General features: G+C 39.5%; 1 protein-coding gene and 1 non-coding gene across 2 annotated transcripts in view; one reads left to right on the forward strand and one right to left on the reverse strand.

Annotated features, from left to right (window-relative positions):
• Positions 1-887: 887 nt before the first annotated feature.
• Positions 888-24,815, reverse strand: part of VPS37A (VPS37A subunit of ESCRT-I) — a 28,866-nt gene continuing 4,938 nt past the window's right edge. The window contains exons 2-12 of the mRNA XM_037055263.1: positions 21,319-21,393; positions 19,106-19,220; positions 18,417-18,517; positions 14,197-14,422; positions 12,578-12,648; positions 7,823-7,950; positions 7,684-7,742; positions 7,542-7,610; positions 4,405-4,548; positions 3,070-3,150; positions 888-1,491 (exon numbers count right to left, since the gene is read on the reverse strand). Of these exons, the coding sequence (XP_036911158.1) occupies positions 3,070-3,150; positions 4,405-4,548; positions 7,542-7,610; positions 7,684-7,742; positions 7,823-7,950; positions 12,578-12,648; positions 14,197-14,422; positions 18,417-18,517; positions 19,106-19,220; positions 21,319-21,393 (1,069 nt within the window). The 3' untranslated portion in view covers positions 888-1,491. The remainder of the gene's footprint in view (positions 1,492-3,069; positions 3,151-4,404; positions 4,549-7,541; positions 7,611-7,683; positions 7,743-7,822; positions 7,951-12,577; positions 12,649-14,196; positions 14,423-18,416; positions 18,518-19,105; positions 19,221-21,318; positions 21,394-24,815) is intronic.
• LOC118993259 (U6 spliceosomal RNA) lies at positions 16,746-16,848 on the forward strand. The gene has a single exon (XR_005067815.1). It is a non-coding gene; the product is annotated as a U6 spliceosomal RNA (small nuclear RNA).

A 24,815-nucleotide genomic window follows, 5' to 3' on the forward strand; every position in this document is an offset into this window, starting at 1 on the left:
CCTTGCTCTCTAAAAATAAATAGATAAAATCTTTTACTAAAAAGAAAAACAGAAATCCCCAGTAGTTATTACACCTTCCTTGTCTGGTTGTTCTGAAGAACAAAGGGCACACCTTCCTCACACCCTAGCGCCGTGTGAGGAAGACCGCCGGCTAACGAAAGGCAATCTCTTTACCCAAGTGTACCTTTACACTCCGTGTGTATGCCCGCCCTTCCATAAGCACAGAGTATGTATTCAGCACACTTCAAGTTTAAAAATAATTTGGTTTTTCCTAAAGCTCTATTGTAAAAAACATGTCATAGGTGGACAGAGAAATGAAGACAAACTGTGCTGTATGCTGGTGTGTGAAATGGCAACCATAGTGGGATGAAATCTGAACAAAGGGGTGCATTAGGTTCTGTGACTTAAATGCTACTCGACCAAGCCTCAGGTATACAGTCCAACACTTTCTCCTTATTTAGCCTTTTACAGCTACCCACAAAATGTGTTCATTCTGTAATATGGAATAGAAGCAAACTGCTGAACACAGTAGAAGATAAATGGAAAATTAATTAAAACCTAACTTTCTAAATGTTAAATATTAATTTTGCTTCTTAGTATAGCTTTTCTCTTATGAAAAGCTAACACAATAAAGGTCAGAAAATTTCATTGATTTTTTTTAGGTCCAGGTTAACTATTCACTGATGAAGACGATTTTTAACTTTAACATTAGTAACTCAGCCTACCTTTATCCCGCTACATCGCATACTTTACATTAAAAAATTAGCATGAAAGTTGACATTGGACTAATTTAAGCGAATGGCAAGTTTTTCTTCTAGTGGGTGAAATATTTGTTTGCCTGCATTGCTTCTTAAGTGCATCTTTAATTTTAGAAATAAAACAAGATATAAAAGCAGCTGGTTTATTCTTTTGATTTATTGTACGTATTAAAAGTTACTTTCTTGAGATGGCACATTGGCAGGTTTAATGTTTACTGACATTGAGAATATCTAAAAGATACTGTTTTTGAAAGTTTGGTTATCCAGGAAGAATGAGAAAAAAATAAAGAATCTTTCTACAGTCTGAAAAGTGATTTTTTTTCATAAAAAGTTGAGAGGAAACAGGCTATTTTTGATAAAGAAATGAGGCAGATTCAAATTAAAGATACAAATTTAAATGAAGTCATTTTATAAAATGTGAAAACTAGCTAAATTACATGCAGAATTATTTAATCAATAATAAGAGAGGAACAGCAGTGGAACTTAAATATGATAGGTTTTATCTATAATAAATAAACATTTTTAGTGCAAATAGTGCAGAAAAATTTCTCAAAGTCAAGATCATAGCAATCATTCTGATCTGTACAAAATCAGTCTCAGTTCTGTATACAATCTATATAGTGTATTTATGAAGTCAGCTGCTATGATGAATGCCAATTTGCAAATCATAAATATAAATGTGCTTAGTTATGTGTCCCGTTCCTCTCTTGGCAGTTCATGTTTTCAGGAAAATCTGGAAAGAAAAGAAAATTTTAAAACCCTAAGAGTTAATTTAAGATAATAAATTTGCACCCCTTTCCATCCTCCTCCCATTAAGACGGACTTATAAAAGGATAACTTGACCATGAGGGAAAAGAGGAGGGGAAAGGGTTCTAGCATGTTCGTATCAACAAGCAATTACTCAGTGCCCATTTTCTTCTTGACCTGTGAGAGACACACACTGAATATTGCAAATCAACCCACACCCTCGGGGACTGACAGTATGACCTGTAAAGTAAGCTATAAAACAGTTCAACACTGGCACTAATAAACACAAGAAGACTGAGAGAAGGGGCAGACGAATTTAACTGGAGACAGAAATGCCTGTTATTTCCTTCCCTGCAGTCTGCTCCCAGTTTTAGGGACCTTCCTGTGCTCCCTTCTCAAAGTGCACTCCTTCGGCCCAGTCAAGTGGGCAGAGGAAGCCAAACTGCTGAGTCAGGACGGACACCCCCAATCTAGGCCAGCCCCTTCCCAGGGACTTGCGGCGAGAGCCCCGTGTCAGTCTCCGCAGGCTGCCTGAACTGTTAAGGCCAGGCTGGGGGCAGCAATGGCTGACGCATACGCGGTGTGGTAAGGAAAGGCCCTCCGAAGAGGAAGAAGCAGGTGCAGAACTGAGAAGCCAGCCGGCCCGGAAAGGGTGTGAGAGAGAGAAGCCGCTCTGACTACTGGGGCCTCTAGTCGCGTTCTCTCTCAGGGGACTGAGCTCTACTTTCTCGTGTTTGGCTCAGTTCTGTATCCCAGCATTACCCTGTAACACAGCTTTTTACTTAAAACTTGTTGGGGTGGGAATTAGTTCTTACAGCCGAATCACTCCCTGAACGAGACAGGTGGAGGGGGAAGGGAAGACTGTCTTTGGATCAAGAAAAACCATGAAACAGAAACACGGTGTAGACAAAAGAACATGACACATGAAACAACATCAGGGAAAAAATGGAAAATTAAAATGGATAATCTCAAGCATGTGTCAGATTACAGAAGACTTAAAACCAGAGAGAACAACATGGTGCTGACACGGTCATCAGTAGGGGCCCCGCGCAGGTTCAGGAGCAGAGAAACCAGAGCATCCGGTGGGGCTGCCGGAAGGCCCGTCTGTCAGTCCTGTGCGGGGAGGAGACCCTGAGGTCAGGGGGCTGGCGAGGGCACTACCGGAATAACCCTGGCGTGAGATGGAAGAGAGACAGACTGGAAGTTCATTTCAAAGGAAGAAATGACAAAGAAGACTATTGAGGACATGGTATATGCCACAAACTAGCCGAGAGGAAGGAACTCATTATAGTTTACAATACATAAATGGCTATCGATGTTGCAAAAAACATTTCATTTAAGCCAACATCATACGAAGAAAATACCCCAAAGTTTTCTACTGGCTATACGCTTATAATCTAACATTATGCTTAATACATAAAGGAAAATATGCTACATGTTACATAGCACAAGAGCTGTAACGACAACATTACACTCCCAGCTGGCGGACAGGCTCCTGTGATTAAACCAAAGGGCAGCCACGCAGCAGCAGCCTCGGACGCGAACCGTCTGGCACACAACTCACCTACAGTGGGGCGTGGAACTGGCTGTGCACCGCCATCACCTGCTGAAGCTTCTCTTCCTTGGCTCTTCTACAGTGGCAAATCTAGAGGAGAAATTATTTCGAATACCTGTCACTTCTCCAACAATTTGCCTACTACTTCCTAAATTACGGAAGAGTTCTAAGTAAGACTCTTTAAACCTATTCACACTTAAGTTTTGAATGTTTAAGGCAGTTCAGAATTTAAGAACTAAAAATTTGGCAAATAACCTTTCCCTATAAACTTGCAGAATATAAAACAAACCGATGCTTTATATTAGTTCTGATTATGTAACATCAACTATCTGTGTTTTAAAAATACAAAAATAAATCCTAACATTGTTAACCAGGGAAGTTAACAAATAAAAGCTCCAAGGTATAGCTATATAGTACCAAGGAACAATAGACAAAATATCAATGCCACTTACTCTAATGCTACAACCATAGTTGTTAATGTCCCTGAACTTCCATTTTCTTTCATGAAACTGGGGATAAAACCTGCCCCATCTTCCTGAACAGAATAGGCATGTATATATATAGCACCTATATTTTACAAGTTTAGGGACAACAGGTTATGTTTGTTCTTATTATTTACCCTCACTGGAGGACATTTTTTCCCTGCTTCTACTAGAGAGAGAGGGAGGGAGAAAGGGAGAGAAACATCGATGTAAGAGAGAAGCATCGACTGGTTGCTCCCATGAGCCCGCGCCAGGAACTGAACTCGCAACCCACGCATTACGCCTTAACCAGGAACTGAACCCACAAATGGTCAGTTACAGGACTCTCCTCTAACCAACTGAGCCGCACTGGCCAGGGCTAAAAGGCGAGGTTTCGGAGGGATTAGGTAAGTATGTAGGACTCCATCAAAGGGCACAATACTGCCAAGTAGACTTTTTGACTTTTATTTAAATATAATGGAAATCATCATTAAACAAACTATTCCAGAATGTTCTTAATAATATTTAAAAAAACTAATCTCTATGGCTTATTCTCTCTTAAAGTAACTTGTGTGAAACAGGCTGTTCAGGAGTATAGTACAACTATTAAGGCTACTCTTGTGCCCGTTTACGACCTTCACTACAGAATGACACAGACTCGACCATTTCTGAAACAGAACTAGTACTTGATGTACCTGCTCGTGTACTCACAACAAGCAGACTTAAAGTGACAGTGGGCGCTGCTATCCTTCTCATTGAGGCTCTCCAGTTTCCTTTCATGGCACTCACAACTGCAGCCCAGTAACGTGCTAGCATTCCTTTACTCACGAACACACTCAATTTGACATTATGCTGCCACCTGCCCTCCACTGGAGTTACATACTGTTCTCTTCTCCATGAAGCTGCTGAGAAAATCATCGACTTCGGTTTTCCCCTCCAAGAAGTCTTCAGCAATGTTATCGGATTCTTCCTCAGCTTCATGTGCGGCTACTTTTAATCTCGCCTGTAGGGCACTCGCACTGCAGCTCTGCGGGAAAAATCAGGGCTGTCTTACTGTCTAATGACCAGGAAAGTCCTTGGAGAGAAAGAACGAGGCAGAGGTAGGGAGAAGCGATTCGCTGCATGTGCCACGGAGGCTCTTTCTGGGGAAACCTGCCACCACCAGACCCTCTGCTGTTGGACACAGGAGACACCTAACACAAGAGAAGCCAATCCGCGGGCCGCAAAGTATTAAATGAAGGAAACCGGGCACATCACTGTCCTCCCTCGGAATCCAGTACTCAGATCACTGCGTGGGCGCCCTCTCGGTCAACCCCCAGTGAGTCCCACCTCCCGGTATTTTCTGCCTTGAGTGTGGGCTGAACAAAGTATGACAAACGCAATGGGACTGAATTTAGCCAGAGAGGTGAAAACTACACAACACTGCAGAAAGAAACTGAAGACGACATAAAAAATGGAAAGATAAAGCAGTGGCTGTTCAGCTACATGGCCGAATATTTTCATAATGTGCGCCAAGACCTTCCAGCAGGGAAGGAAGCCTTCATCCGCTGGTTCTGGATGAACTGGGTATCCGCATGCAGAATGAAGCTGAACCCCTACCTTACCTCGTGCAAGAATTAATTCAAAATGAGTCTAAGAACTAAATATAGGAACTAAATCTATGTTCAGTAATAGTTACCTTAGTGGGTGTGCGGTAGTAAACTCATTATCATACATCACACACAGGAATGTTCAGGAAGGCACCATCTTCTTAACACTCTTGCCAACAATGGTTAGCTACAAGTTTGGCTCACACAGATGCTGTAATTTTGCTTTTTATCATCAGAAGGTTGAGCATCTATTTAAATGCTTACATTTACTTGTTCATTATACCATTTATTGAGCACCTATTGTGTGTCAAGCACTGGACCAGGTGCTGGGTACAGTGGGGGAATAAAACAGGACAGGCTCCTGGACTCCTGGCATCAGGAGTCAAATGGTTTCCACACTTCAGAGAGGAGTCCTCATCTGCAAACATCTAGGGAAGAGCTTAGGAACCACGTTTTTAAAATTTTTTTTTTTTAGCATTTCAAGAATCACTTCAAATAATTTTTATGTAAGTGGTCCAGGAGGCAGAATAACTGTTACCTCAAAATACTTACTGGACATTCATATCTTTCCTTTTGTGAGTTTCCTGTTCTTTTGCCTATTTGTAAGGGATATTTATGACCCATTGGCATTAATATTTGTCATATGTGTGAGAAGTATTTGTTCCCTGTTCTTCAGTTTTGATTTTATGATCTTCAATTTAACAAGTTTTAAATTTATATAAACTTTTAAACATATCAATTCTTTCTTTTATGCTCCTGCCTATCATATCATGCTTACAAAGGGTTTTTCCTACATAAATTTTTTTTAAAAAAATCCTAGGAGACAGTTGCTTTTCATAATTTTGTGGTTTCTAGTTAAATACTCTAGCAGAGGTGTCCAACCTTTTGGTGTTTCTGGGTCACACTGGAAGAGCTGTCTTGGGCCATACATTCAATATACAAACACTAATAAAAACTGATGCAAAAAAAAAGGTTTTAAGTAACTTTAAGGTTTTTTGTTGGGCCCCATTCATAGCCATGCTGGGCCACACGTGGCCTGCAGGCCACAGGTTGGACACCCCTGCAGAGTATGTTACTGTGATGGTCTGATGTAGGGATCTTTTTCCTAAATGGAGGGCCAATTATATTTATTAAATCCTCAGTTGTTCCTCATTTCATATACACCAGGAGTCTGGCCCATAGAATTATTTCTCTCTTCCTACAAAACTACTGTTTAAATGATGCAGTTTTTTTGTTCAAGCTGTCCTGACTGTGTTTACCCACTTGGTGTTTCCAATAAACTTCAGAATAAATCAGTCAAAATTAAAAAAAAAACACTCTCGGGATTTTTTATTATATTAAATTTTCAGGTTTGGAAAGAATGAAATCTTCATAATATTAAATCTTTCAGTCCATGAATATTACATGTCGCTTCATTTACTCAAGCGTGCTTTTAGGCTATTTGGCAAAGTTTCCTGACTTCACGAAGAGTTTGGACAAGGAATGATGCTGACTGTTGTAAAGAGCTTCTTCGGCATCCACTAAGCTCTCGTGTGCATCTAGGACGATTGCAGCTGGCCCTCTCCGAGTTTCAGGTTAACAGTGAGGGAGGAGTGTTTGATTCCTGACTCTGGTACTTTCTATTTACCAGAACTCAGGGAGGTTATTTACTATCCCTCTCTTCAGTTTATCTGTAAAACAGAAAAACAGTAATACCTACACCTCAGAGGTTTGGGGAAAATAATGGATAATATGTCAACTGCTTAGTGCAATGCAAAACACATAATAATTGCTCAATGTTAGCTATTTTTTTAATTCTAAAGAATGACCACATCTGAAATCTATTATAAATATTCTCTTTTACCACCATTTTTTCCTGTTGTTTTATTACATTGGATTTACATTCCAGAAACCCCAATTTTAAAGAAAATAGAATATTGTTAAGTACGATGTTACTGATATGACATACAGATGACATCCTCTAGTCTTTTATTTTTACAGATTTAGTTTTTCAAAACTGAGTGGAGTTTTAAAAATGCTTTTGATTTTTCATACAACCAGATTTCTAGCATTAAATTTATTATTTGTGATGAATTACACATTTATGTATTTTTTTAGTTGCTCACTTTTCTTTTAAGGTATCTATACAGGAGCTTACAAGTGAGTCTAAAGTTAAAGTTTTTTTGTTGCCACATTTTATTCCATAGTAACTTTCTCTGAAAAGTTATTTAAGGGGCTTTTAATACTTTTCTGTTTTGGAACCAAATGAGCTCTTACACGAACACAAATGACCTGTAATACCTCGTAACTGAGAGCTGTTCATTAGCATTTAAGGTACACGCCCTACAAAGTCAGACTCGTCACAAACGCCTTCTGGTGCGGGGGGCAGCGGGGTGGCCGACACGCACTGAGATGAAGGTGCTTACGTGCAGGAAAGCGCCGCCCGTCTTACCTCGCCGAGCTCGTGCTGCCTTTGCATCTTCTTCTCAAAGGCAGATTTCATCTGTGTGAGTAACTCATACTGAAAGAGAAAGCAAACATGTTGTTTCCTCCTACGTTTCAATGACACGGATTTCTTCAAAAGGAGAACTCACCTTCTCTAAAACAGTTTGCCTTTTGGCTTCCAAGCTGGGCTCCAAAAGCAAATTTTTTCCTGTAAGGTAAATTTCTGTTTTATTTCTAGGTAAAAACAACACTCTTCTTAAGCAAGTTAAGAAACAAGGGAAGACATACTTGCTAGCTCCTCGATACTTTTTACTAAGTCGTCCTTGTCATTCACAACTTGTCTCAGTTGAGGCAAAGTCAGGAACTGCTCCAGTAAAACCTCCTCCTGCTCGTTCATGTCCGTAAGTTGTGACACACTGGAAACAGACGGAAATGTGTTAATGAGCATCGGTCATCCAGTTCTTCTGCATTGTGACAAATACTCATGACTTTTCACTTTTCTTCAGCTGATAGGATTTGAAATAATTTTTGCACTAAGCATACACACAAGTGAAATTAGAACCTTAAAAACAAATAAAATTATCATGAAACATAAAGTAGTCTGAATGCAGTGTCAAATCCCTGTAGGACTATGAAGACTGGGGTGTATGAACAGCCGTATCAAGTATTAAACTCCAAGCTTTTGTCATCCTTGCTCAAGGACACTTTTTCATGGCTTTTATAGAGGAAAAAGATAAAGAGAGAGGGAGTGGGGAATGAGGGAGCAGAGGGTGCAGGGGAGAAGGCGAGGGGGAGGGGGAAACATCCACGTGAAAGAAATATCAATTGGACAGTGCTCACATGTGCCCCGACAGGGGACTGAACCCCCAGCCTGAACCTGCGTATGTGCCCTGACTGGGAATCAAGCCTTTCAGTCTACAGGATGATGCTCCAGCAAAATTAGCCACACTGGCCAGGACTCAACCTCCCGAGTTTAGCCTATGTGGCTGTCACAATAAAAGACGAGTATATGTGTTGCATATTTAAGGTTAGAAGACTAAACCAAATCAAACATCAGTATCCACAGGTCAAAGAGGCAGCTGGGTAAGAATGAAATCTAAACTTTTCTAGGCATATCCTTTAGTTTTGACTACAAATCCATACAAAAGCAATGTATGATTAAAAGTCAAGATTAAAGGAAAAAGTTGTCTCTAAAATTCAAAGCAAACTTTTTTCTCTTATGTTACATAATCATCCAGAAAAATATTATTTGAAGAGACTTTTAAAAAAATAGTATTTGGCTACACATCTCTGGTGTGGTATAACCTAAAGACAAAAGAAGTGTAAAAACAAAAACAAATCATCAAAATCTTATCCTGCATTTGGTATTCATAGTAATAATATTGGGATTGATATTTTTTGACATTAAGTATACATTTATCGAACATATGAATGAGTGACTGAATGAATGAATGATTCCAGCAAACATTTATTGGGTTCCTACAAGCACAGCTCAAAAACTAAGACTGCAGAGAACTTACATCAATTTAATTTAGAGTTTGCCATGAAAACCACAATCTCCGCACTGCAGCTAAATGGGCAGCGTAATGACCCATGGTCCCTAACACAGGTCCCGAGGGGCTACTCCAGTGAGCTGCACCGGCAAACTCCGGGTTATGAAATCAGACCTCGCTCCCTTGGATCCTGCCGCCTCTGGGAGTCTCCTCATCCTTTCTCTGAGACCCTCTCTTCCACTTAGAGCGTGCTCTGGCTTCTGCCAACTGCTCGGAGCACCCTTCTGCCAGACCGATTGCCCAAAGAAAGTGTAAGAGTAATTCTGGCACCTTTTGGCTGGTATTGTTATTTCGAAAAAGAGTAAGTAGCTTTCAGAGAAATGGCTGACTTCAGGTCAGGGAAAAGAAATGTTCATAGTGAGCCCATGGAAACTTTGTTTTGCCAGAAAGATAAAGAAGCCAACTTGAAGAGTTTCCTATTGATTAAAGATAGGACTTTTGCCAAAAAAGAATAATGACTGCAATAGACTGAAATAATCAAATATACTTTTTTAAATAGTATGAGTTCTTAGTAACACAAGAACATCTACAAAAACAAACAAAAAAACCCCCCTTGCCTATCAGAACCTCTGGAGATTGCTTACGCAACAACTCATGATTATGAAAATTGGTAACTGAGGAAAAAAATCAAGCATTTATCTCGTCTTTCCTGTAATTATATTTCAGTAAAACTAAGTAGCTGTTTTAGGAAGTAGGAAGTCACATCTGCAACCCTTAAGGAAGTTCTGGACCAGCATCATTTCAGGCACTGTCAACGTGGTCCTGCCTTAACGTCCCTAAAAAGAGGACAACCGGACGTCACTGCAGCCCAAATCTTTTTTTCAGCTTTACTGAGATAACTGACATGTAACATTGTGTAAGTTTATGGTATACAACACAATTTGATAGAAACTGAATCTAACTCTGATCAAAACTTTAGATACAGCCACCAACAGAAGGAAACATGGGAAACAGAGAAATGTCTCCAATGGCACCACAAGAATGCAGTCAGGCAGAAACAGGATCTGGGGGGTCCCATAGGAAAAACACCAATCCTTGGACGAATACATAGTAATATGTGTGCAATCTATATTAGTGTATTTATGTTTATGTATATTTGTATATGTGTGATAAGTGTGTGTGGGGATGTATGTGTGTATAAAAAGATGGGGAAAAACAGTACACCCTTAAAGGAAACTTACTAAGAGATACAGTATGCAAATGCAATAGGTAGACCTTATTTTGAATCCTGATTCAAAGAAACTACTAACAAAAAGATTTGATTACTAAGACCCTGGGGAAATAAGGTTAATATTAAAGAATTATCATTAGTTTTGTTAGGTATGATTATGATGTAGATTGGATTATGATAAAGAAAAAGTCCTTATCTGGTACAGAAATTTAATGAAGAACTTGTGGGTAAAAATGACATATTTGATATTTGGTTTAAAACAATCATGACCCGTACCCATACTTCCTACAAGTAAAGCTGGAAGAATGGTATACGAAGCAAGACATGCAAAGAGGTTCACCTTTTTGTATTTTTGATATTTTCACAGTAGTTTTTTTAAAAAGGAAGGAAGAAAAAAAGAATCCTTTGTAATGTGACAGCAGTAATACTAGCTACTTCGTCGAGCTGTAGCAAGCATTACAATGTCTATAAACCCTTAACGTGTATGCCATATATACTGTAAACGTTCACTAATTTATGACTATCAGCAGAAAATAAGTCACTATGTTCTTAAAAGGATAGTAAAACATCGGGTCAAAAAAAGCTAAACTTCTTTTTTTAACTATACTATTTCTCATGGGTATTTGGCTGTACGACCCTGACGGGATATATTTCAAAGTCTAAAGAGACTTTCGGTCAAGATGGCGGCACAGTAATCACAGCTCGCTGCCTCACCCAACCACATAAAAATTACAACTCAACTATAGAACCACCATCAGTCAGAATCATCAAAAACCGAGTTAAATATAAGTCTGACGACTACAGAAATAAAGAAACCACATCCATTCAGGCTGGTAGGAGAAGAGGAGACATGGAATAGCCTGGTCCCACACCCACGTGTGGTGGATAAAAATCAGGAATATCTTGGGAGCAAGGAGTCCCAGCCCCACACCAGGCCCCTCAGCCCAGGGTTCCAGACTCAGGAAATAAGTCCCCATAACTTCTGGGTGCAAAAACCAGTGGGCATCGAGTCGTCGGAAGAAACTTCTGAGTCCCAAGCAGTTCCTCTTACAGAACCCGCACACAGACCTACTCAGACTCACTCCCCGTGAGCTCCAGCACCAGGGTAGCAGCATGAAGGGCACCAGGGGCAGGGAAGGAACGGAAGTGTCTGGCATCAAGATGAGACCCTGGGGACAGCTTTCTACCAGACAGAATGAGGGCAAAGGCCACTGTTCTTTTTCTGAGCTCACCCCACATGGAGCCACAGAGCTGGCAGATAAAGGGTTTCCCAGACAAGGAAAAGCTAAAAGAGTTCATTGTCACCAAACCATTATTATATGAAATGTTACAGGAACTTATTTAAGAAAAATAATATAAAAACTATGAAAAATAAAAAGGCAATAAATACTATTTATCAACAATTGAATCTAAAAAAGCAATCTAAGCACAGAAGAGGAGAGACAGAGTCATGGATATGGAGAACTTTCTAATGCTTGCCAGACGGGAGGGGGATTTGGGGGAAACTGAGTGAAGAGGTGAGGGGATTAAGAAGTACAGATAGGTAGTTACAGAATAGCCCTGGGGATGCAACGTACAGCATAGGAAATGGAGTAGCCAAAGAACTTATACAAATGACCAGTGGACATGAACGAAGGTGTGAGGATTGCCTGAGGGGGTGGGGGAAGGGGGAAAATTGGGACAACTGTAATAGCATAATCAGTAAAATATAATAAAAAAAAGACAAAAAGAACTGCAAAATTTTCTAAAATTGAATTTGGTAGTGTCATTAAGAAGAGCTTTATGAGTACTATGAACTTTCAATGGGGACTGAAAAGATGCAATGTTTCCCAAAGCTGAGTGGCCACGAAACCTGGTTTTTTTCCACGGACCATCCAAGAGAAGTATTCCACAAAAATTGTCCCTTAAACTTGAACACTACAAACTTATTTCCCATAAAACTGAGTAAAATTTGGCTCTATAAAATCACCTTCCTCTTACTTTATGAGAACTTTAATTGATTTTTCTATGTACAAATGTCTGTCTACTAATGGAACAATGGAAAGGTCTAAAGCAGGCCAAGATAGTTTTTGAAATCTCCAGGGATAATGTATTAAGAAATAATTCTCACAAGACTGTAATCCACACATGACAAAGAGCATTGTTATCCTGGTAATTACTATATCATTCCCCGCACCTAGAAAAGTCCCTGGCTAAATACTAGTCACTAAATAAATACAACCTGTAAGACATAAAACTGACTGATTAATATGAAGATCTGGTTTGCATTTAAAAATATAGGAGACAGTGAGTAACGATGTTATTCCCCAAGTTCCTTACCTTAGTTCTGAGAGTTCTGGAAACGCATCAGGGACATCTGGCATCTTGTAACCGAAACCATTCTGGTTTATCTAAAGAAAGTTTGCAATAGTATTGAATTTCAGCCATCTTTTTGATTGATTCGGTTTTCATCATCACATCTTCATCTTCACAGTGTACACTGTTCTTACTCTTTACTCTGCCTGCTTTCTTTGCTGTGTTTTTTTTTCAGTGTACCTTTCTAGAGCTACTGGTTTTTGGGGGGCAGGTGTCGTGTGAGTACCTTGTTCAGTCTCTTGGGCTAGTAGAGGCTCAAGTCTATCTGGGACCTGTGTGGCGAATTATCTGTGGATTTCACTGAAATGTATTAATACATTTCTCTTAAACAAAAAGAATTACATATCAGAGAACATTAGAGTTGACAAAGTCGAAACAGTTATAAAACTAGCTCAATGAGACAGTAGAGTAGATAAGGAATAGTGTATCCATCGTTTGAATATAGATGACTTTAAAATGGAAGACTCATGCCCTGGCTAGTGTGGCTCAGTGGATTGAGCCCTGGCCTCTGAACCAAAAGGTTGCCAGTTCAATACCCAGTCAGGGCACACACCTGGGTTGCAGGCCAGGTCCCATGCTGGGGGCAGAGGCAACCAATGGATGTCTCTCTCCTCTTTCTCCCTTCCCCTTTCTCTAAAAGTAAACAAATAAAATCTTTAAAAGTACCAGACTTTAAAACTGAAGACTCATGAAAAGTTCTCTGTCATCTTGTTTATGCTTCTAACTGTAGTTGTTCATAATATTAATACAACGATGAACAATTTTGGAAAACAATGTCTGCTTGGGTCTTTACTCTAAATGGTCACAAACACTAAAGCTAGTAAAGTTGGGTGATACTCGCTAAGGGTAAAAAATGAAGGCTTTAAATCCCTTTTTATATTAAATGCCAAATATCAGTCTTTACCTCAGTAGCGTCCCACATGGCAAGTCACCAGCTTAATTAGGGGCCGCACAACGTTTTACACTAATGGGGCGCCTGCAGCAACCAGAATACGGCTGCCACTGCAGAATCTGCTTCTCCTGCAGGGTCACTTCCTGAGCCCCTGCTGAGCCCTACAGGACAGGACAGCAGAGACCTTCCTGTAGGCAGCTTCACAAACACACGGTCCAGTTTCCGCCTCCTGCCTTTGTCAATGCTGCTACCTCTCCACAGAGGTCACAGTGCTTTATGTAACCATCTGTCACTCTGGCAAATTCATCACCACGTATCAGAACATAAATTCACTCCCTCTCATCCACCTCATTTGAACTGAGCAGCCAATATCTGCTATTAGGAGAACAGGAAGGTCTCACACGTTCCCTTCTTGTTCTACCTTGGTCCCTGGGGACACTGACCATTCTTTTAAATGTGCCTCCAACATAACTCCAGACTATGTCTCCTACTCTATTGGATGTTCCTTATTTATAATTATTTCGTTATATGTTGGTGACTTTCTGAGTTCATTAATTGAGTTGAAAGTAAGATTAGATAATCTTCTTATCTTTTGTGCCTAACTTAGTGGCTGGCACAAGGAGACATACACTAAGTGTTAATTAAATTAATGGCTCCAAGGTACAAAATTTAGCTAACTGAAGATACCGACCTGAGCTGACGTGTCTGTTGTAGGAACGGGTAACGGCAGATTGGAAAGGACGCCAAATGAAGGAGCCGCAGGCTTGGCTGGTGTGTAACTTGTCGTTGATGAAGAAACAGCGTCAGCAACAGATAAAGAACTGATAGTCCTGGTAGCCTCTTGAGGGGGATACGGAGGAAGAAATGGAAAACCCTGAGAAGCATAAGGAGGCATCCCACCTGGGTTACTGTATAGGCTAAAGATAAAGAGAAACACCAGATTAGAATTTATGGGTAAATTTGTAAAATTGTTCCAACGAATGATGGTCCTAAGTTATACATGGAATACACTTATACCAGGTAACACTAGTTATATAACCAAACAAAATATTATATAAGTTGATAAATTATGAACCACCCCCAATTTTTGGTTTCCACGAAAAAGAAAAATGTTTTAGAAAACATACAATTAAACTTTGCGCATTCCACTGGTATCAATCAATGTTTCCACAGAGAAAATGGTGAATACCATTTAATCCAGAAAATTTACTCAAGTGGAGGTTGACCAAATATTATCAAAAGTCAAGAATGATTTTCTAAAACTTCTAAAGGACAAGTAAATGTACAGATGAACTGCTAAAAATGTTACAATACAAAAAGCAAGATGCACCCATAAAAACAAGTGTATGTTGGAAAAAGAAGTACAGGCGTATGTACTTGGGATTTAATCAGAAAACAATGTTTGTTTTTGTAAGATAACAATATGGGTTTTAGTTCAAGATGGTGATGCAGGAAGATCCTGAACACACTGAATCTTCAAGCTACACATGGAACAATTTCCTCCAAAAGAAACCCTAAAAGCTGAGTGACAGCTACATACCAGGTAAGAAAAGCACACACTGAAGTGGGTAGGAGAGGATGAGATACAATCTTGCCATAAATTACTCCCTCCGCGGGCGACCCACAATGGGGAGGGAACTCAAAACCCAGAATTTGCCCTGGCTGGGGTTGCTCAGTGGATTGAGCACTGGCCTGCAAGCTAAGGGATCGTGGTTCGATTCCCAGTCAGGGCACATGCCTGGGTTGCAGGCCAGTTCCCAGTGGGGGACACATGAGAGGCAACCATACATTGATATTTCTCTCCCTCTCTCCTTCCCTTCCCCTCTAAAGATAAATAAATAAACTCTTTTAAAAAACAAACCCCAGAATTTCTCCAGAATTTCTCCCTGAGGAGCAAAGGGTCTGACCCCCACACTGGGCACAGCTTTTAAGACCAGCCCTGGAAGACGAGCTCTGGTTACCGAGCTGTGAAAACCAATGGGACTTGCGTCCACGAGCTCCCCAAGGCTACAGCAAACTGAGGAACAGCTTTTCAAGGGCTCACGTCTGGTGCACCGTTTTTGTGGCGTCTACTCAGGACATGACTTCCGACTGCCTGGCTCTGGGGGCCAGGGGAGCTGGAGTTCCTAGGTCCAGTGGGACGGCAGCAGTCCCAGAGACGGGTCTGGGCAGACTGCCATCCCGATGGCCCCGTGCAGACAGCAGAAAGAACCACCCCGTCTTTCTATGAAAGAGGTCTAGCTGCTTGTGCAGCAGCTTCGGCCTGAGGGGCAGGTTTCAGGGTTGGTGCACTTCCAGAGGCTGACAAAGGTGCTGTCAGGGACCGTAGCTGGTGGCTGCCATCTGTGCACCTTCCCCTTGCCCCTCTACAGCCTGCTCTAAGTCCCAGAAAGGAGCTTATACACTCATTGGGAGCCTGACTTTTGAGACTGTCTCCAAGGGGACACCTCCAAATCGCCTGGATCTAGTGTCCAGGGCAACTAAAGCTTGTGTCACACAGGACTGTATGTATTTGCCCAATGTTCTGAAGCCACAAAGAAGTGCTTTATAGGTGACCAACACGGAAAGCTCTCCAAGCCAGACCAGGGGGTGGGGTGTTACCATTTGTGCAGAAAAGGAGGGAATAAATACTACATGAATGTATTTCCTTATATGTACATAAAATCTTTATATATTTTGACTGCTATTCATGTCTGTATGAATTCTATACATTCACAGCCAAACAGACAACTTTGGATACCAATGAGGAGAACTAAATTGCAAGGGAAATAAAAATGGCAGGGTTACTTTCCAGCTCATTCTCCTTTATACATTTTGATTTTTACTCTAAATGACTATATTATAGATTAAAAATTAAGTTAAATGTTTTCTAATGAGCTTGTTTATTTCAAAGAAGCTCTAATCTTTACCTTAAAAATTTACTTTTATCTAGAGGTATATAAGTGATATACATGTAGATATAACATAAGTTATTTAAAACAATATGATCAGCATGAGAAAATATTTGTACTATCCTTGAATTACTGTCAATAATTCTGAACCAATTTGCTTTATTTTGATCTTGTAGTATAGATGTATCAAACCTGCTTTTTAGTAATGCGCACTTTATTGTAGAACTTATTTGAAATAACAAACAAACCTGCTGGCTTCTATTTTTGGATAAAGTGAATGAGTTAATATCTGGCCCCATCTGGACAGAAGACAGGAAATAGTTTTTAAACAAAAAGCACTCGTGTGTGTTCACTTTGGCAGCGTGTGCACTAAAACTGGAATTGTACAGAGAAGATTAGCGTGGCTCCTGAGCAAGGATAATAAACAAGTTTGTGAAGTGTTCTAAATTTTTTTGAAAATGAAAAGATAGAGAGAACAAACAAACAAAAATATTACTGAGGCCCATGACTCCAGGACACAGACACAAGAGGCAAAGATGAGGGCTCGGCTGATATGCCCAGTGAACCTGACATCTAGCTAAGCAGATGTCCAGGCATTTTTGAACATGCCTTGACTTGTGACCAAGAAAAAGTTCTTTAAAGTTAAATAGAAGGACTGGGCAAAAAACTCAAGAAGTATTCTGGAAAGAGAAAAGAACAAGAGGTTGCATGACCATGTAGTTTCAACACATTAAAGACAAAAACATGTTACAAAGATCAAAAATCTAAATGGCACTGGACATCTTAGCACCAACAGCCATATATAAACAGTTCTGAGTGGAAAAACCACATCAACTTAGATACTGACCTGTACCAATTACTAAGTATTTACAGATTTACAAAAATGTCTCAAAATGTATGGACTTCCAAATGTTCACGTTGCATTTTACAAAAATGTTCGCAGCATTATTACTGGTCCCATCTGCTCTTGCAGAACCATGCCGCTCCGCTACCACAAGGAAAAGCTTGTTTTCCTCCCCTTGAACCTGGCGGAGATTTTGCAACTGTCCCAGAAAATCAAATGTAGGCAGAAGTGAAAGACTTCATGCAACTACTTCACTATGACTTTCTCACAGGGGTCTCCCAGGATGCTCACGCCACAAAACCAGCCATTACGCTATGAGGACGCCTGGGACACAGCGACCACGTCTAGTTACATCTGCTGACACTGGCAGCCAAGGCCTCTGCGGAGGGCCCACCCGTGACGAGCAGAGGAGACAAGGGTGATGAACCCTTCCTAAATCGAAGACTAGGGGGAACGACAAATATATTTACTATTTTCATTGTGCCCACAACTTTGTGGCTAATTTGTTATGAAGCCTTAGTAAGCAGAAAAGATTTTAGCACCTGGAAGTGGAATGCCATTATGTCAAAAAAAAAAAAAAATCTAAGACACGGAGCAGCTTTGCAGCCAATCAGAGGTGAAAGCCAGATGTACCTCAGGAGAGTGTAAAAGACTGTTAAGCTGGAAAACTGAAAGAGATCTAAGAAAACAAAACCAGTGAAAAGAACAAATAAAATTAACTCCAGAAAAAGCAAAAAGTTGTAACAGGGAAATGTTAATTATGATAAAGTATTTGGTTCAGCAACAGTAAATTTGTACAGAGTCAAAGTAATAAAAACACCGAGGTAAATGTAAGTAAAAATCATGATACGATTTCACTGGGAGGATAAGGAGAAAGGAAGATCTGTGAAAGATAACGATTACTAAAATTCTCATTAATCATAATAGGAAGTCAACCGATAACATGTAAAACAACAGGAGAAAGAGACAGCAGTATGTATATATCATAAAGACGAAGGTCAATATCAGAGAAGCAGATAAAAGAACAATGTTGCCTCTGAAAAGTATAAATGTATTTCTGCGATGGGGATGAAGAAAACAGAGAAGTGCTTTTTAACATCGTTTGAATTTTAAACTACATTTTGATTAATTTGATTAAACTAAGCACATGCAAGCATTTGTTATAAATATACTTACTATGGAAATGCTGTTGAAGTAGGAGCTAAAACTGGAGGATTCTTCCAAAACTCATCCAACAGACTCTGAATTATCTTCCCGAGATCTGAGTGCATCGTAAACTGAAAACAACCGCAATACGGGACGATCAAAATCACTTTCAGAAAAAGATTACAGGGTCTCATTAGCATGATTTCACTCTAAAACTTAATATGAAATCCATTTTTGCAAGTAAAGAATTAAATAAAAAGCAAAGGATGTTGTGTCAAGTAAACATATTAGCAATCCACAACTTAAATTTTTTCTAGTAAAATCAACACCATAAATCAAGTTAAAAGTCTATTTAGTCAATGATGAAGCTGAAATATTTCCAACTTCACTATTTGTGATAATTGGAAAGTTTGAAGGTAAATACTGAGAACACATCGTTCCGTCCCTCATGTTAATCAATCACATATGTATCCCGAGAACTTCAATTCACACCTGAATTGTATTCCTCCCTAACAACTATGGAGGAGCTGCTGTGAACCCAAATTCAAAGACCAACAGGTCCTCACCACTGAAAAACCACCTTTGAGTCAGTGCTATGATAGTGGAAAAAATTTTTTTTTAATTACGGATTCCAGACTGAGATTTTAAGTGCATTTTAGATTTCTACAATATTTAGTAGGAAAGTAATACACCTGTTAATAAATATACCATAAACATACATTGTTTACTAATGGAGAGGTAACATACACTCCTTGTTTATCCATTAAATGGTGTCGTATTGGTGGATAAACACTGATCACTGGTTTTTCCTGAGGAAATTGTGGAGGAAGCAATCTGGTGAAGGTAGAACAGATGAAAAACAAAAACAAAGACAACAAACGTTACATTATACAGTAAAGATCCTAAAACAAAGTTAGCTAAAGCAAATTAAATTGTCATACGTTCATTTGGATTAATTACTCAGTAATTACTGCTCTATTATGGTTGTTGAGGTGACTGAAAATATACAAAAGGATATACAAGTAATTCCATAGAAAACCTTCTTAATGTGGAATATAGCTACCCTGAATTACAGAATATTTGTCACACTGTGACAGTTCATTGCTTTCACACACAATGTACCAAACTGTACAAATCTCCACTGAAAATCAGAGCAGGTGTTTGTAGCAGACAGGCCATACTAACGCACCTGCTTAGTTACTGGGCCACAGGTCTGGCCATACTGTTTTTTTACCTATGGTTTCCCTACTTTTGAAAGGCTGCCAAAAATTATTTCACTATCGCCCTGGCTGGTGTAGCTGAGTGGATTGAGTGCAGGCCTGCAAACCACACGATCGCGGTTTGATTCCCAGTCAGGGCACATGCCTGGGTTGCAGGCCAGTTCCCAGCAGGGGACTCACGAGAGGCAACCATACATTGGTATTTCTCTCCTTCTCTCTTTCCCTTCCCCTCTAAAGATAAATAAATAAAATCTTAAAAAAATTATTTCACTATCTATTGAATTTTTAAAGAGTAAATGAAAAGTACTAGAAATGAAACATTATAACTGTCATAATGCCTTGCTTCTTTATGGCTCTTTTCTAAATGTCCCAATTAACACATCTTTCCCAATTCTGAGGTCAATCAGGTGGTTTAAAATAAAACAGTAAATTTCAACACAAAAAGTGAAAATCCTAACCTTTTTTGAATCATTACAAATTTAAGATTAGGGAGTAGTCTTAAAAATGGGATTTTACTGGCTATGAAACTATTTTCCAAATCTCTAAAACTCAGAAGAATGTGTCTCTTTAAATTGCCTCTCTGTTCCCCTCGTGGCTCAGAAAACTATTTGTTAGTGCAATGTCAAGAAGAAAGCCAGGTCCTTGATGGCTTTTCCTACTAAGCTGTACCTAGGACATTTGAAGAGATACAGCTACTTAACTCATGGAGTTGAAGATGTTAAACTGGTTTGATAAAAAAGGCAATGAATGGCCTTGGGGGCCCAACCAATCTGGATTTGTATCCTGGCTATGGGATCGCTACTTACGTGTCTATAATTTGCCCTCATCTGCTACTGTGAGGACTCAAAAAGCTGCTATGTATGAAATAACATAGCATAATGCTTGGCACTGTTATACAGTCATGCTTTAGTCCACTCACTCCTCTAGGATTTAGAAAGGTCCCTATGTGAGGCACCATGCTAGGCAATGAAGATGGGGAGCGGAATGAGCCATGGTTCCTGCCTCCCAGGCAGGTGCCTCCTCACCTCACCCCAGCCCTGGCTCTAGAAGGCAGCCACCCGATACTATCTGAGGTCAGAACTCAATTCTTTCAGACTGAAGACCAGTAACTGCACTTAGTTACTAGTCTAAGTAAGTAAGTACCTTAGACTAGCACCCATTAGGACTACTGGGTACTAGTTAAATGGGTACTTCAGCAATCACTCTGTCCAACTTTCCTCTTTATAACTTAGTAACCTCATAATTGCATTTTTACTTTCAGTTGTTCTTTCTTTAACAATAACCAGCAGATCAAATTCAGCCGTGAACATTATGACTGATGTAGCTTGTTTCCGAAAACTAGTAAATTTTAAATTCTTTCGGATGTAAAGCTGAAGATACCCCGAATGGTTTTCCATGCATGACCCTTTCATTGACTGTTATTATTCTTCTTACTCTTTCAGCCTACCTCCAGCTAGGACTGGAGTACAAATTAATGAAACTGATCACAGTATTAACAATTATTATCACATCTGTTTATCACATTTCCTCTTTTACTGTTCTTTCTTACAGCAATGTACAAAATGTTCACTTCACAATAGTGTGTAACTTTGATACACTATAGTTAAAATACTTCACTTTAAAGAGTTTATTTCTAACAGCTAAGAAACAAAACAACAGAAACAAATTTTTTAGTCATTTCACATAGAAAAATAGGGTACAACTCTACTCACATATTAATGTTTATTGTCAGGTTGTTGACGGTGAAGGGCAACCTGTACTCCACATCTTTCTGTATCTCAGCTAGACTGTGGGAGGAAATGTACCTGGCGTTATAAAACCATTAATACTGAAGACAAACGTTAAATGCTTTTAGAGCCTACCAAAGCTGTTCTTAATTTTAATCAGATTCTAGATGGCCAGTATAACCTATATTTTGAGGCAAAAATGATCACAGAAAGGTTTATCAAATAAGAGGCAATAATCTGCAACACCCACTGTGTGAGTATGCGGTGGGGGGGGGGTGGATGTTGAGGCCAAGAATAATTCTTGTTAGATTGACTTACCATCACTTTATACAATTCATTATTAGTAGAAGCAATCATGAACCCTCTAGTTAATACAGATGAGCACAATATCCGGGCTCTGACTACAACCCTGCTGCCAACCAGCGGTACTTAAAAATCTGGATGAGCAGTCTCCTGCAGCCCCAGGATGGAGACTGCTGGCTGTTTGCAAAACCAAATTACCCCCCTTCTTCCAAAGAGAGGCCTGCTTTTATTCTGAACAGCAATGTTCTAGTCTTTCTTGCAGCTGGTTGTTGCCATAGACTTAAGTGTCAGCCAATAAGATAGAGAAAAACTGAAGCTGGGGCTCGAATTTCCAGAAAAGCATCTTACAGGAGAACAAAAACCTGACGAGCGTCTATTTGCCCTTTCTTCCTGGACCTGACAGCTGGACTTCAGACGGCTCTCCAGAACCCTCAGTGGCCCGGAGAATGAAGGGGGCACCGGGGAGAGCTAAAGCAGACAGAAGGGAGTAGCACCAGTTCTTGACGACTTGGAAATGTTAAACCGAGCTTCTTCTCCTGTGAGAGAAAACCTTTTACTGCGCGTAAGTCACTATTTTGGGAGTCTTTGTTACTAGCAGCTAAACACAACTGCCAATTACTCTAAGTCCCTTATTATTTTAACATTCTCCACTCAGAATTTTATTTTATTGTTAATTAGAAGGCATACACTATTACAATTATAATTTGCCAACCAAATTTTGGGGGGCTCACATGGAATTCTAACAAACACTCATAACATTTCCAAAGGGAAAAATAGTAAGTAGTATTGATGAACCATGATTGAAAGTTTAATATTCTAATGGACATAAACTTTTTCAAGAATGAATACCTTTGAAAGAGGCCTAGCATTTAACATTAATAATTTATTTCTTGTTGTTTCGGCTGCTTCAACTAATAGCTGTAGAAAATACCCTTCCCTCATTTTTTTAACTACTTCATTTTTGGGCCTTTGATAAAAACCTAGCCTCTGTGTAAATTTTAGGTAGCCTGAAAGGTTCAAAAATGTTGAGGCAGAGTTTTAGAGAAATTGTAGATGCTGATAAGCTTTCTCTCCTTACTTACATCCACGGAATGGGGCTATGACTGAAGAGAAGAAACAAGTAATAAGAGACTCAAGATAAGAGTCAACATTGGAATTTAAAACAATTTTATGAACATTTCTCTTAGGGGATGAGGTCTGGACTAGGAAACTCACAGCACCCTCAACTGCACCATGTCATCAACAAGGTTTTCATTAACTCCTTAACTTCTCGTCATATTCCCCCACCACTCTCCCCTCCTCACCGAATCTGGCATAACATACTCAGGTCTGTTTCTTTGAGTCTTCGTTTCTTTCTGAAGGCTCCTGTGTCAGGTATAACTTAGATGACAAAAATCTGTGTGCTTTTCTCTTGTGAATCTGTCAGTTTAATTTCAGACCCAGCCAGGGTCTTTAAGTGTCTAGGAAAACTTTGTCCTCCCCTATACTAGCTGCATTAGACAAAATGGAGATATTTGTTCTACTTATTTAATCCAAGAATCGTTCCCTTAATATTCATCACAAATGTGATTTTGAAGTTCTTGCTATTTTAATAACCTTTAAAAAACTGATTTTAAAAATAATTCAGTCTCACTGAAAAAGAACAAGCAAAGAGAATGTCAACATAAGAAATGTCTAAGCCTTCAAAAAATGTCGTAAGGACTCATTTGAGCACAGACTGATGGCGGTTACTGGGAAGCGAGATCTCAAATGCTGGAGAATGAGCTTTGCAGCTTGATTTATGCCCTTGAAATTAAGGAGGGATGTAAGGAAGACTACACGAAAGTGGGAGAAAGCCAGGTGGGAACTGGATTACAGACAGATAAGGTTATGTCGTCTCTTGAGGGTGGTTATACTTATTTCAAAGGTGTGTTAACCCAGAATATGAAAATACGGGATAGGTCTTGCTTAAGGCAAAGATAAGCCTTTCACTAAAAAAGTTACATAGGCCCAGGGCATGACTACTCACCATGACGGGTCCAGTTATGAATTTACGATCAGACTACCCCGTGGGTTAGTTTACATAGAACCCCTTTTTCATCCACAAGAATATAAATATCACTCAGGATCTCATATCCCCAAGGTAAGCACTGCCAACACACTGGTATATAACCTTCTAACCATCTATATTCACAGTCTTATTTAACACAAAAATATAACTATACCACATACACAGCTTGGTAACTTGCTCTTTTCCCACAGTAATTTATTGTAATTACCTTTCTAAATCAGTACGTGTAATTTTACGATATCTTTAAAATTTTTAAAATATGATTAGCATAATATTCTAGTATATTGTTTAACTTATTCTCTACCTTTAGATATTTAGATTGTTTCTGATTTCTGTAGAAGGCATTCACAGGTGGGAGGGGAGAGGCAGCTGTGGCTGGATTTAACTAGCAATGGAGAAACGACTGCCTGTAAAGTAACATTTTTTTTCCAAGGTAGGTACTGACTACACTACAAAGGGGAAATTAGCTAGAGATACCGCTGGAGCTGTTAAGATACTATTTAGGAAACTTTTTCTTAAATGGTAGCATGCTTTACTGTGTCATATACTCCACAATTATAACTTTTAATCACTGGTTATAAATGGACTATATGATTTAATGTGTCAAATTAAAAGTCACTTAATAACAGATTGTTTGGTGTATATATAACTTTAAGGTTTTTTATGAGCTCAACATCCATTCATAGAGTCAAAATGTTGACATTTTGTAGATTTCTATAGCTTCAATAGGCAAAGGCACAGCCGATTCTTGGATTTTTTTATTGCAACAAGATTTCCTTCCATGAGTAAGTTTTGATCTCAAATACCTGTAATTGTCAGACAATGCACATCAATGAAGACAGTTGCTTGCAGTACAACAGGGAGCTGACTGCAAACTAGTAAAATAGGAAAGAGCCCCCTGCTCCACTCCCGTAAAGGGAACAGCTCCTCTTCAGCTCAAAGCTAATGTTGCTCCATGGAAACTGTTGCCAAATCTTTCCAGATCTTTCCAGTTTAAAAGAAAAGTTGGAGGGGGAAGGGCCATATTGGAATCTTTGTACCTGCTGCTCCGTTTTGCTGTGCATCTGAAATTGCTCTCTATAATAAAGACTTCTCTAAAAAATGGGAAGTTTGGAAACTTCAATGAAAA

This window comes from Sturnira hondurensis, unplaced genomic scaffold, assembly GCF_014824575.4.
Source record: "Sturnira hondurensis isolate 20B ecotype Veracruz unplaced genomic scaffold, ASM1482457v3 Scaffold0008640, whole genome shotgun sequence".
NCBI classification, from domain to species: domain Eukaryota; kingdom Metazoa; phylum Chordata; class Mammalia; order Chiroptera; family Phyllostomidae; genus Sturnira; species Sturnira hondurensis.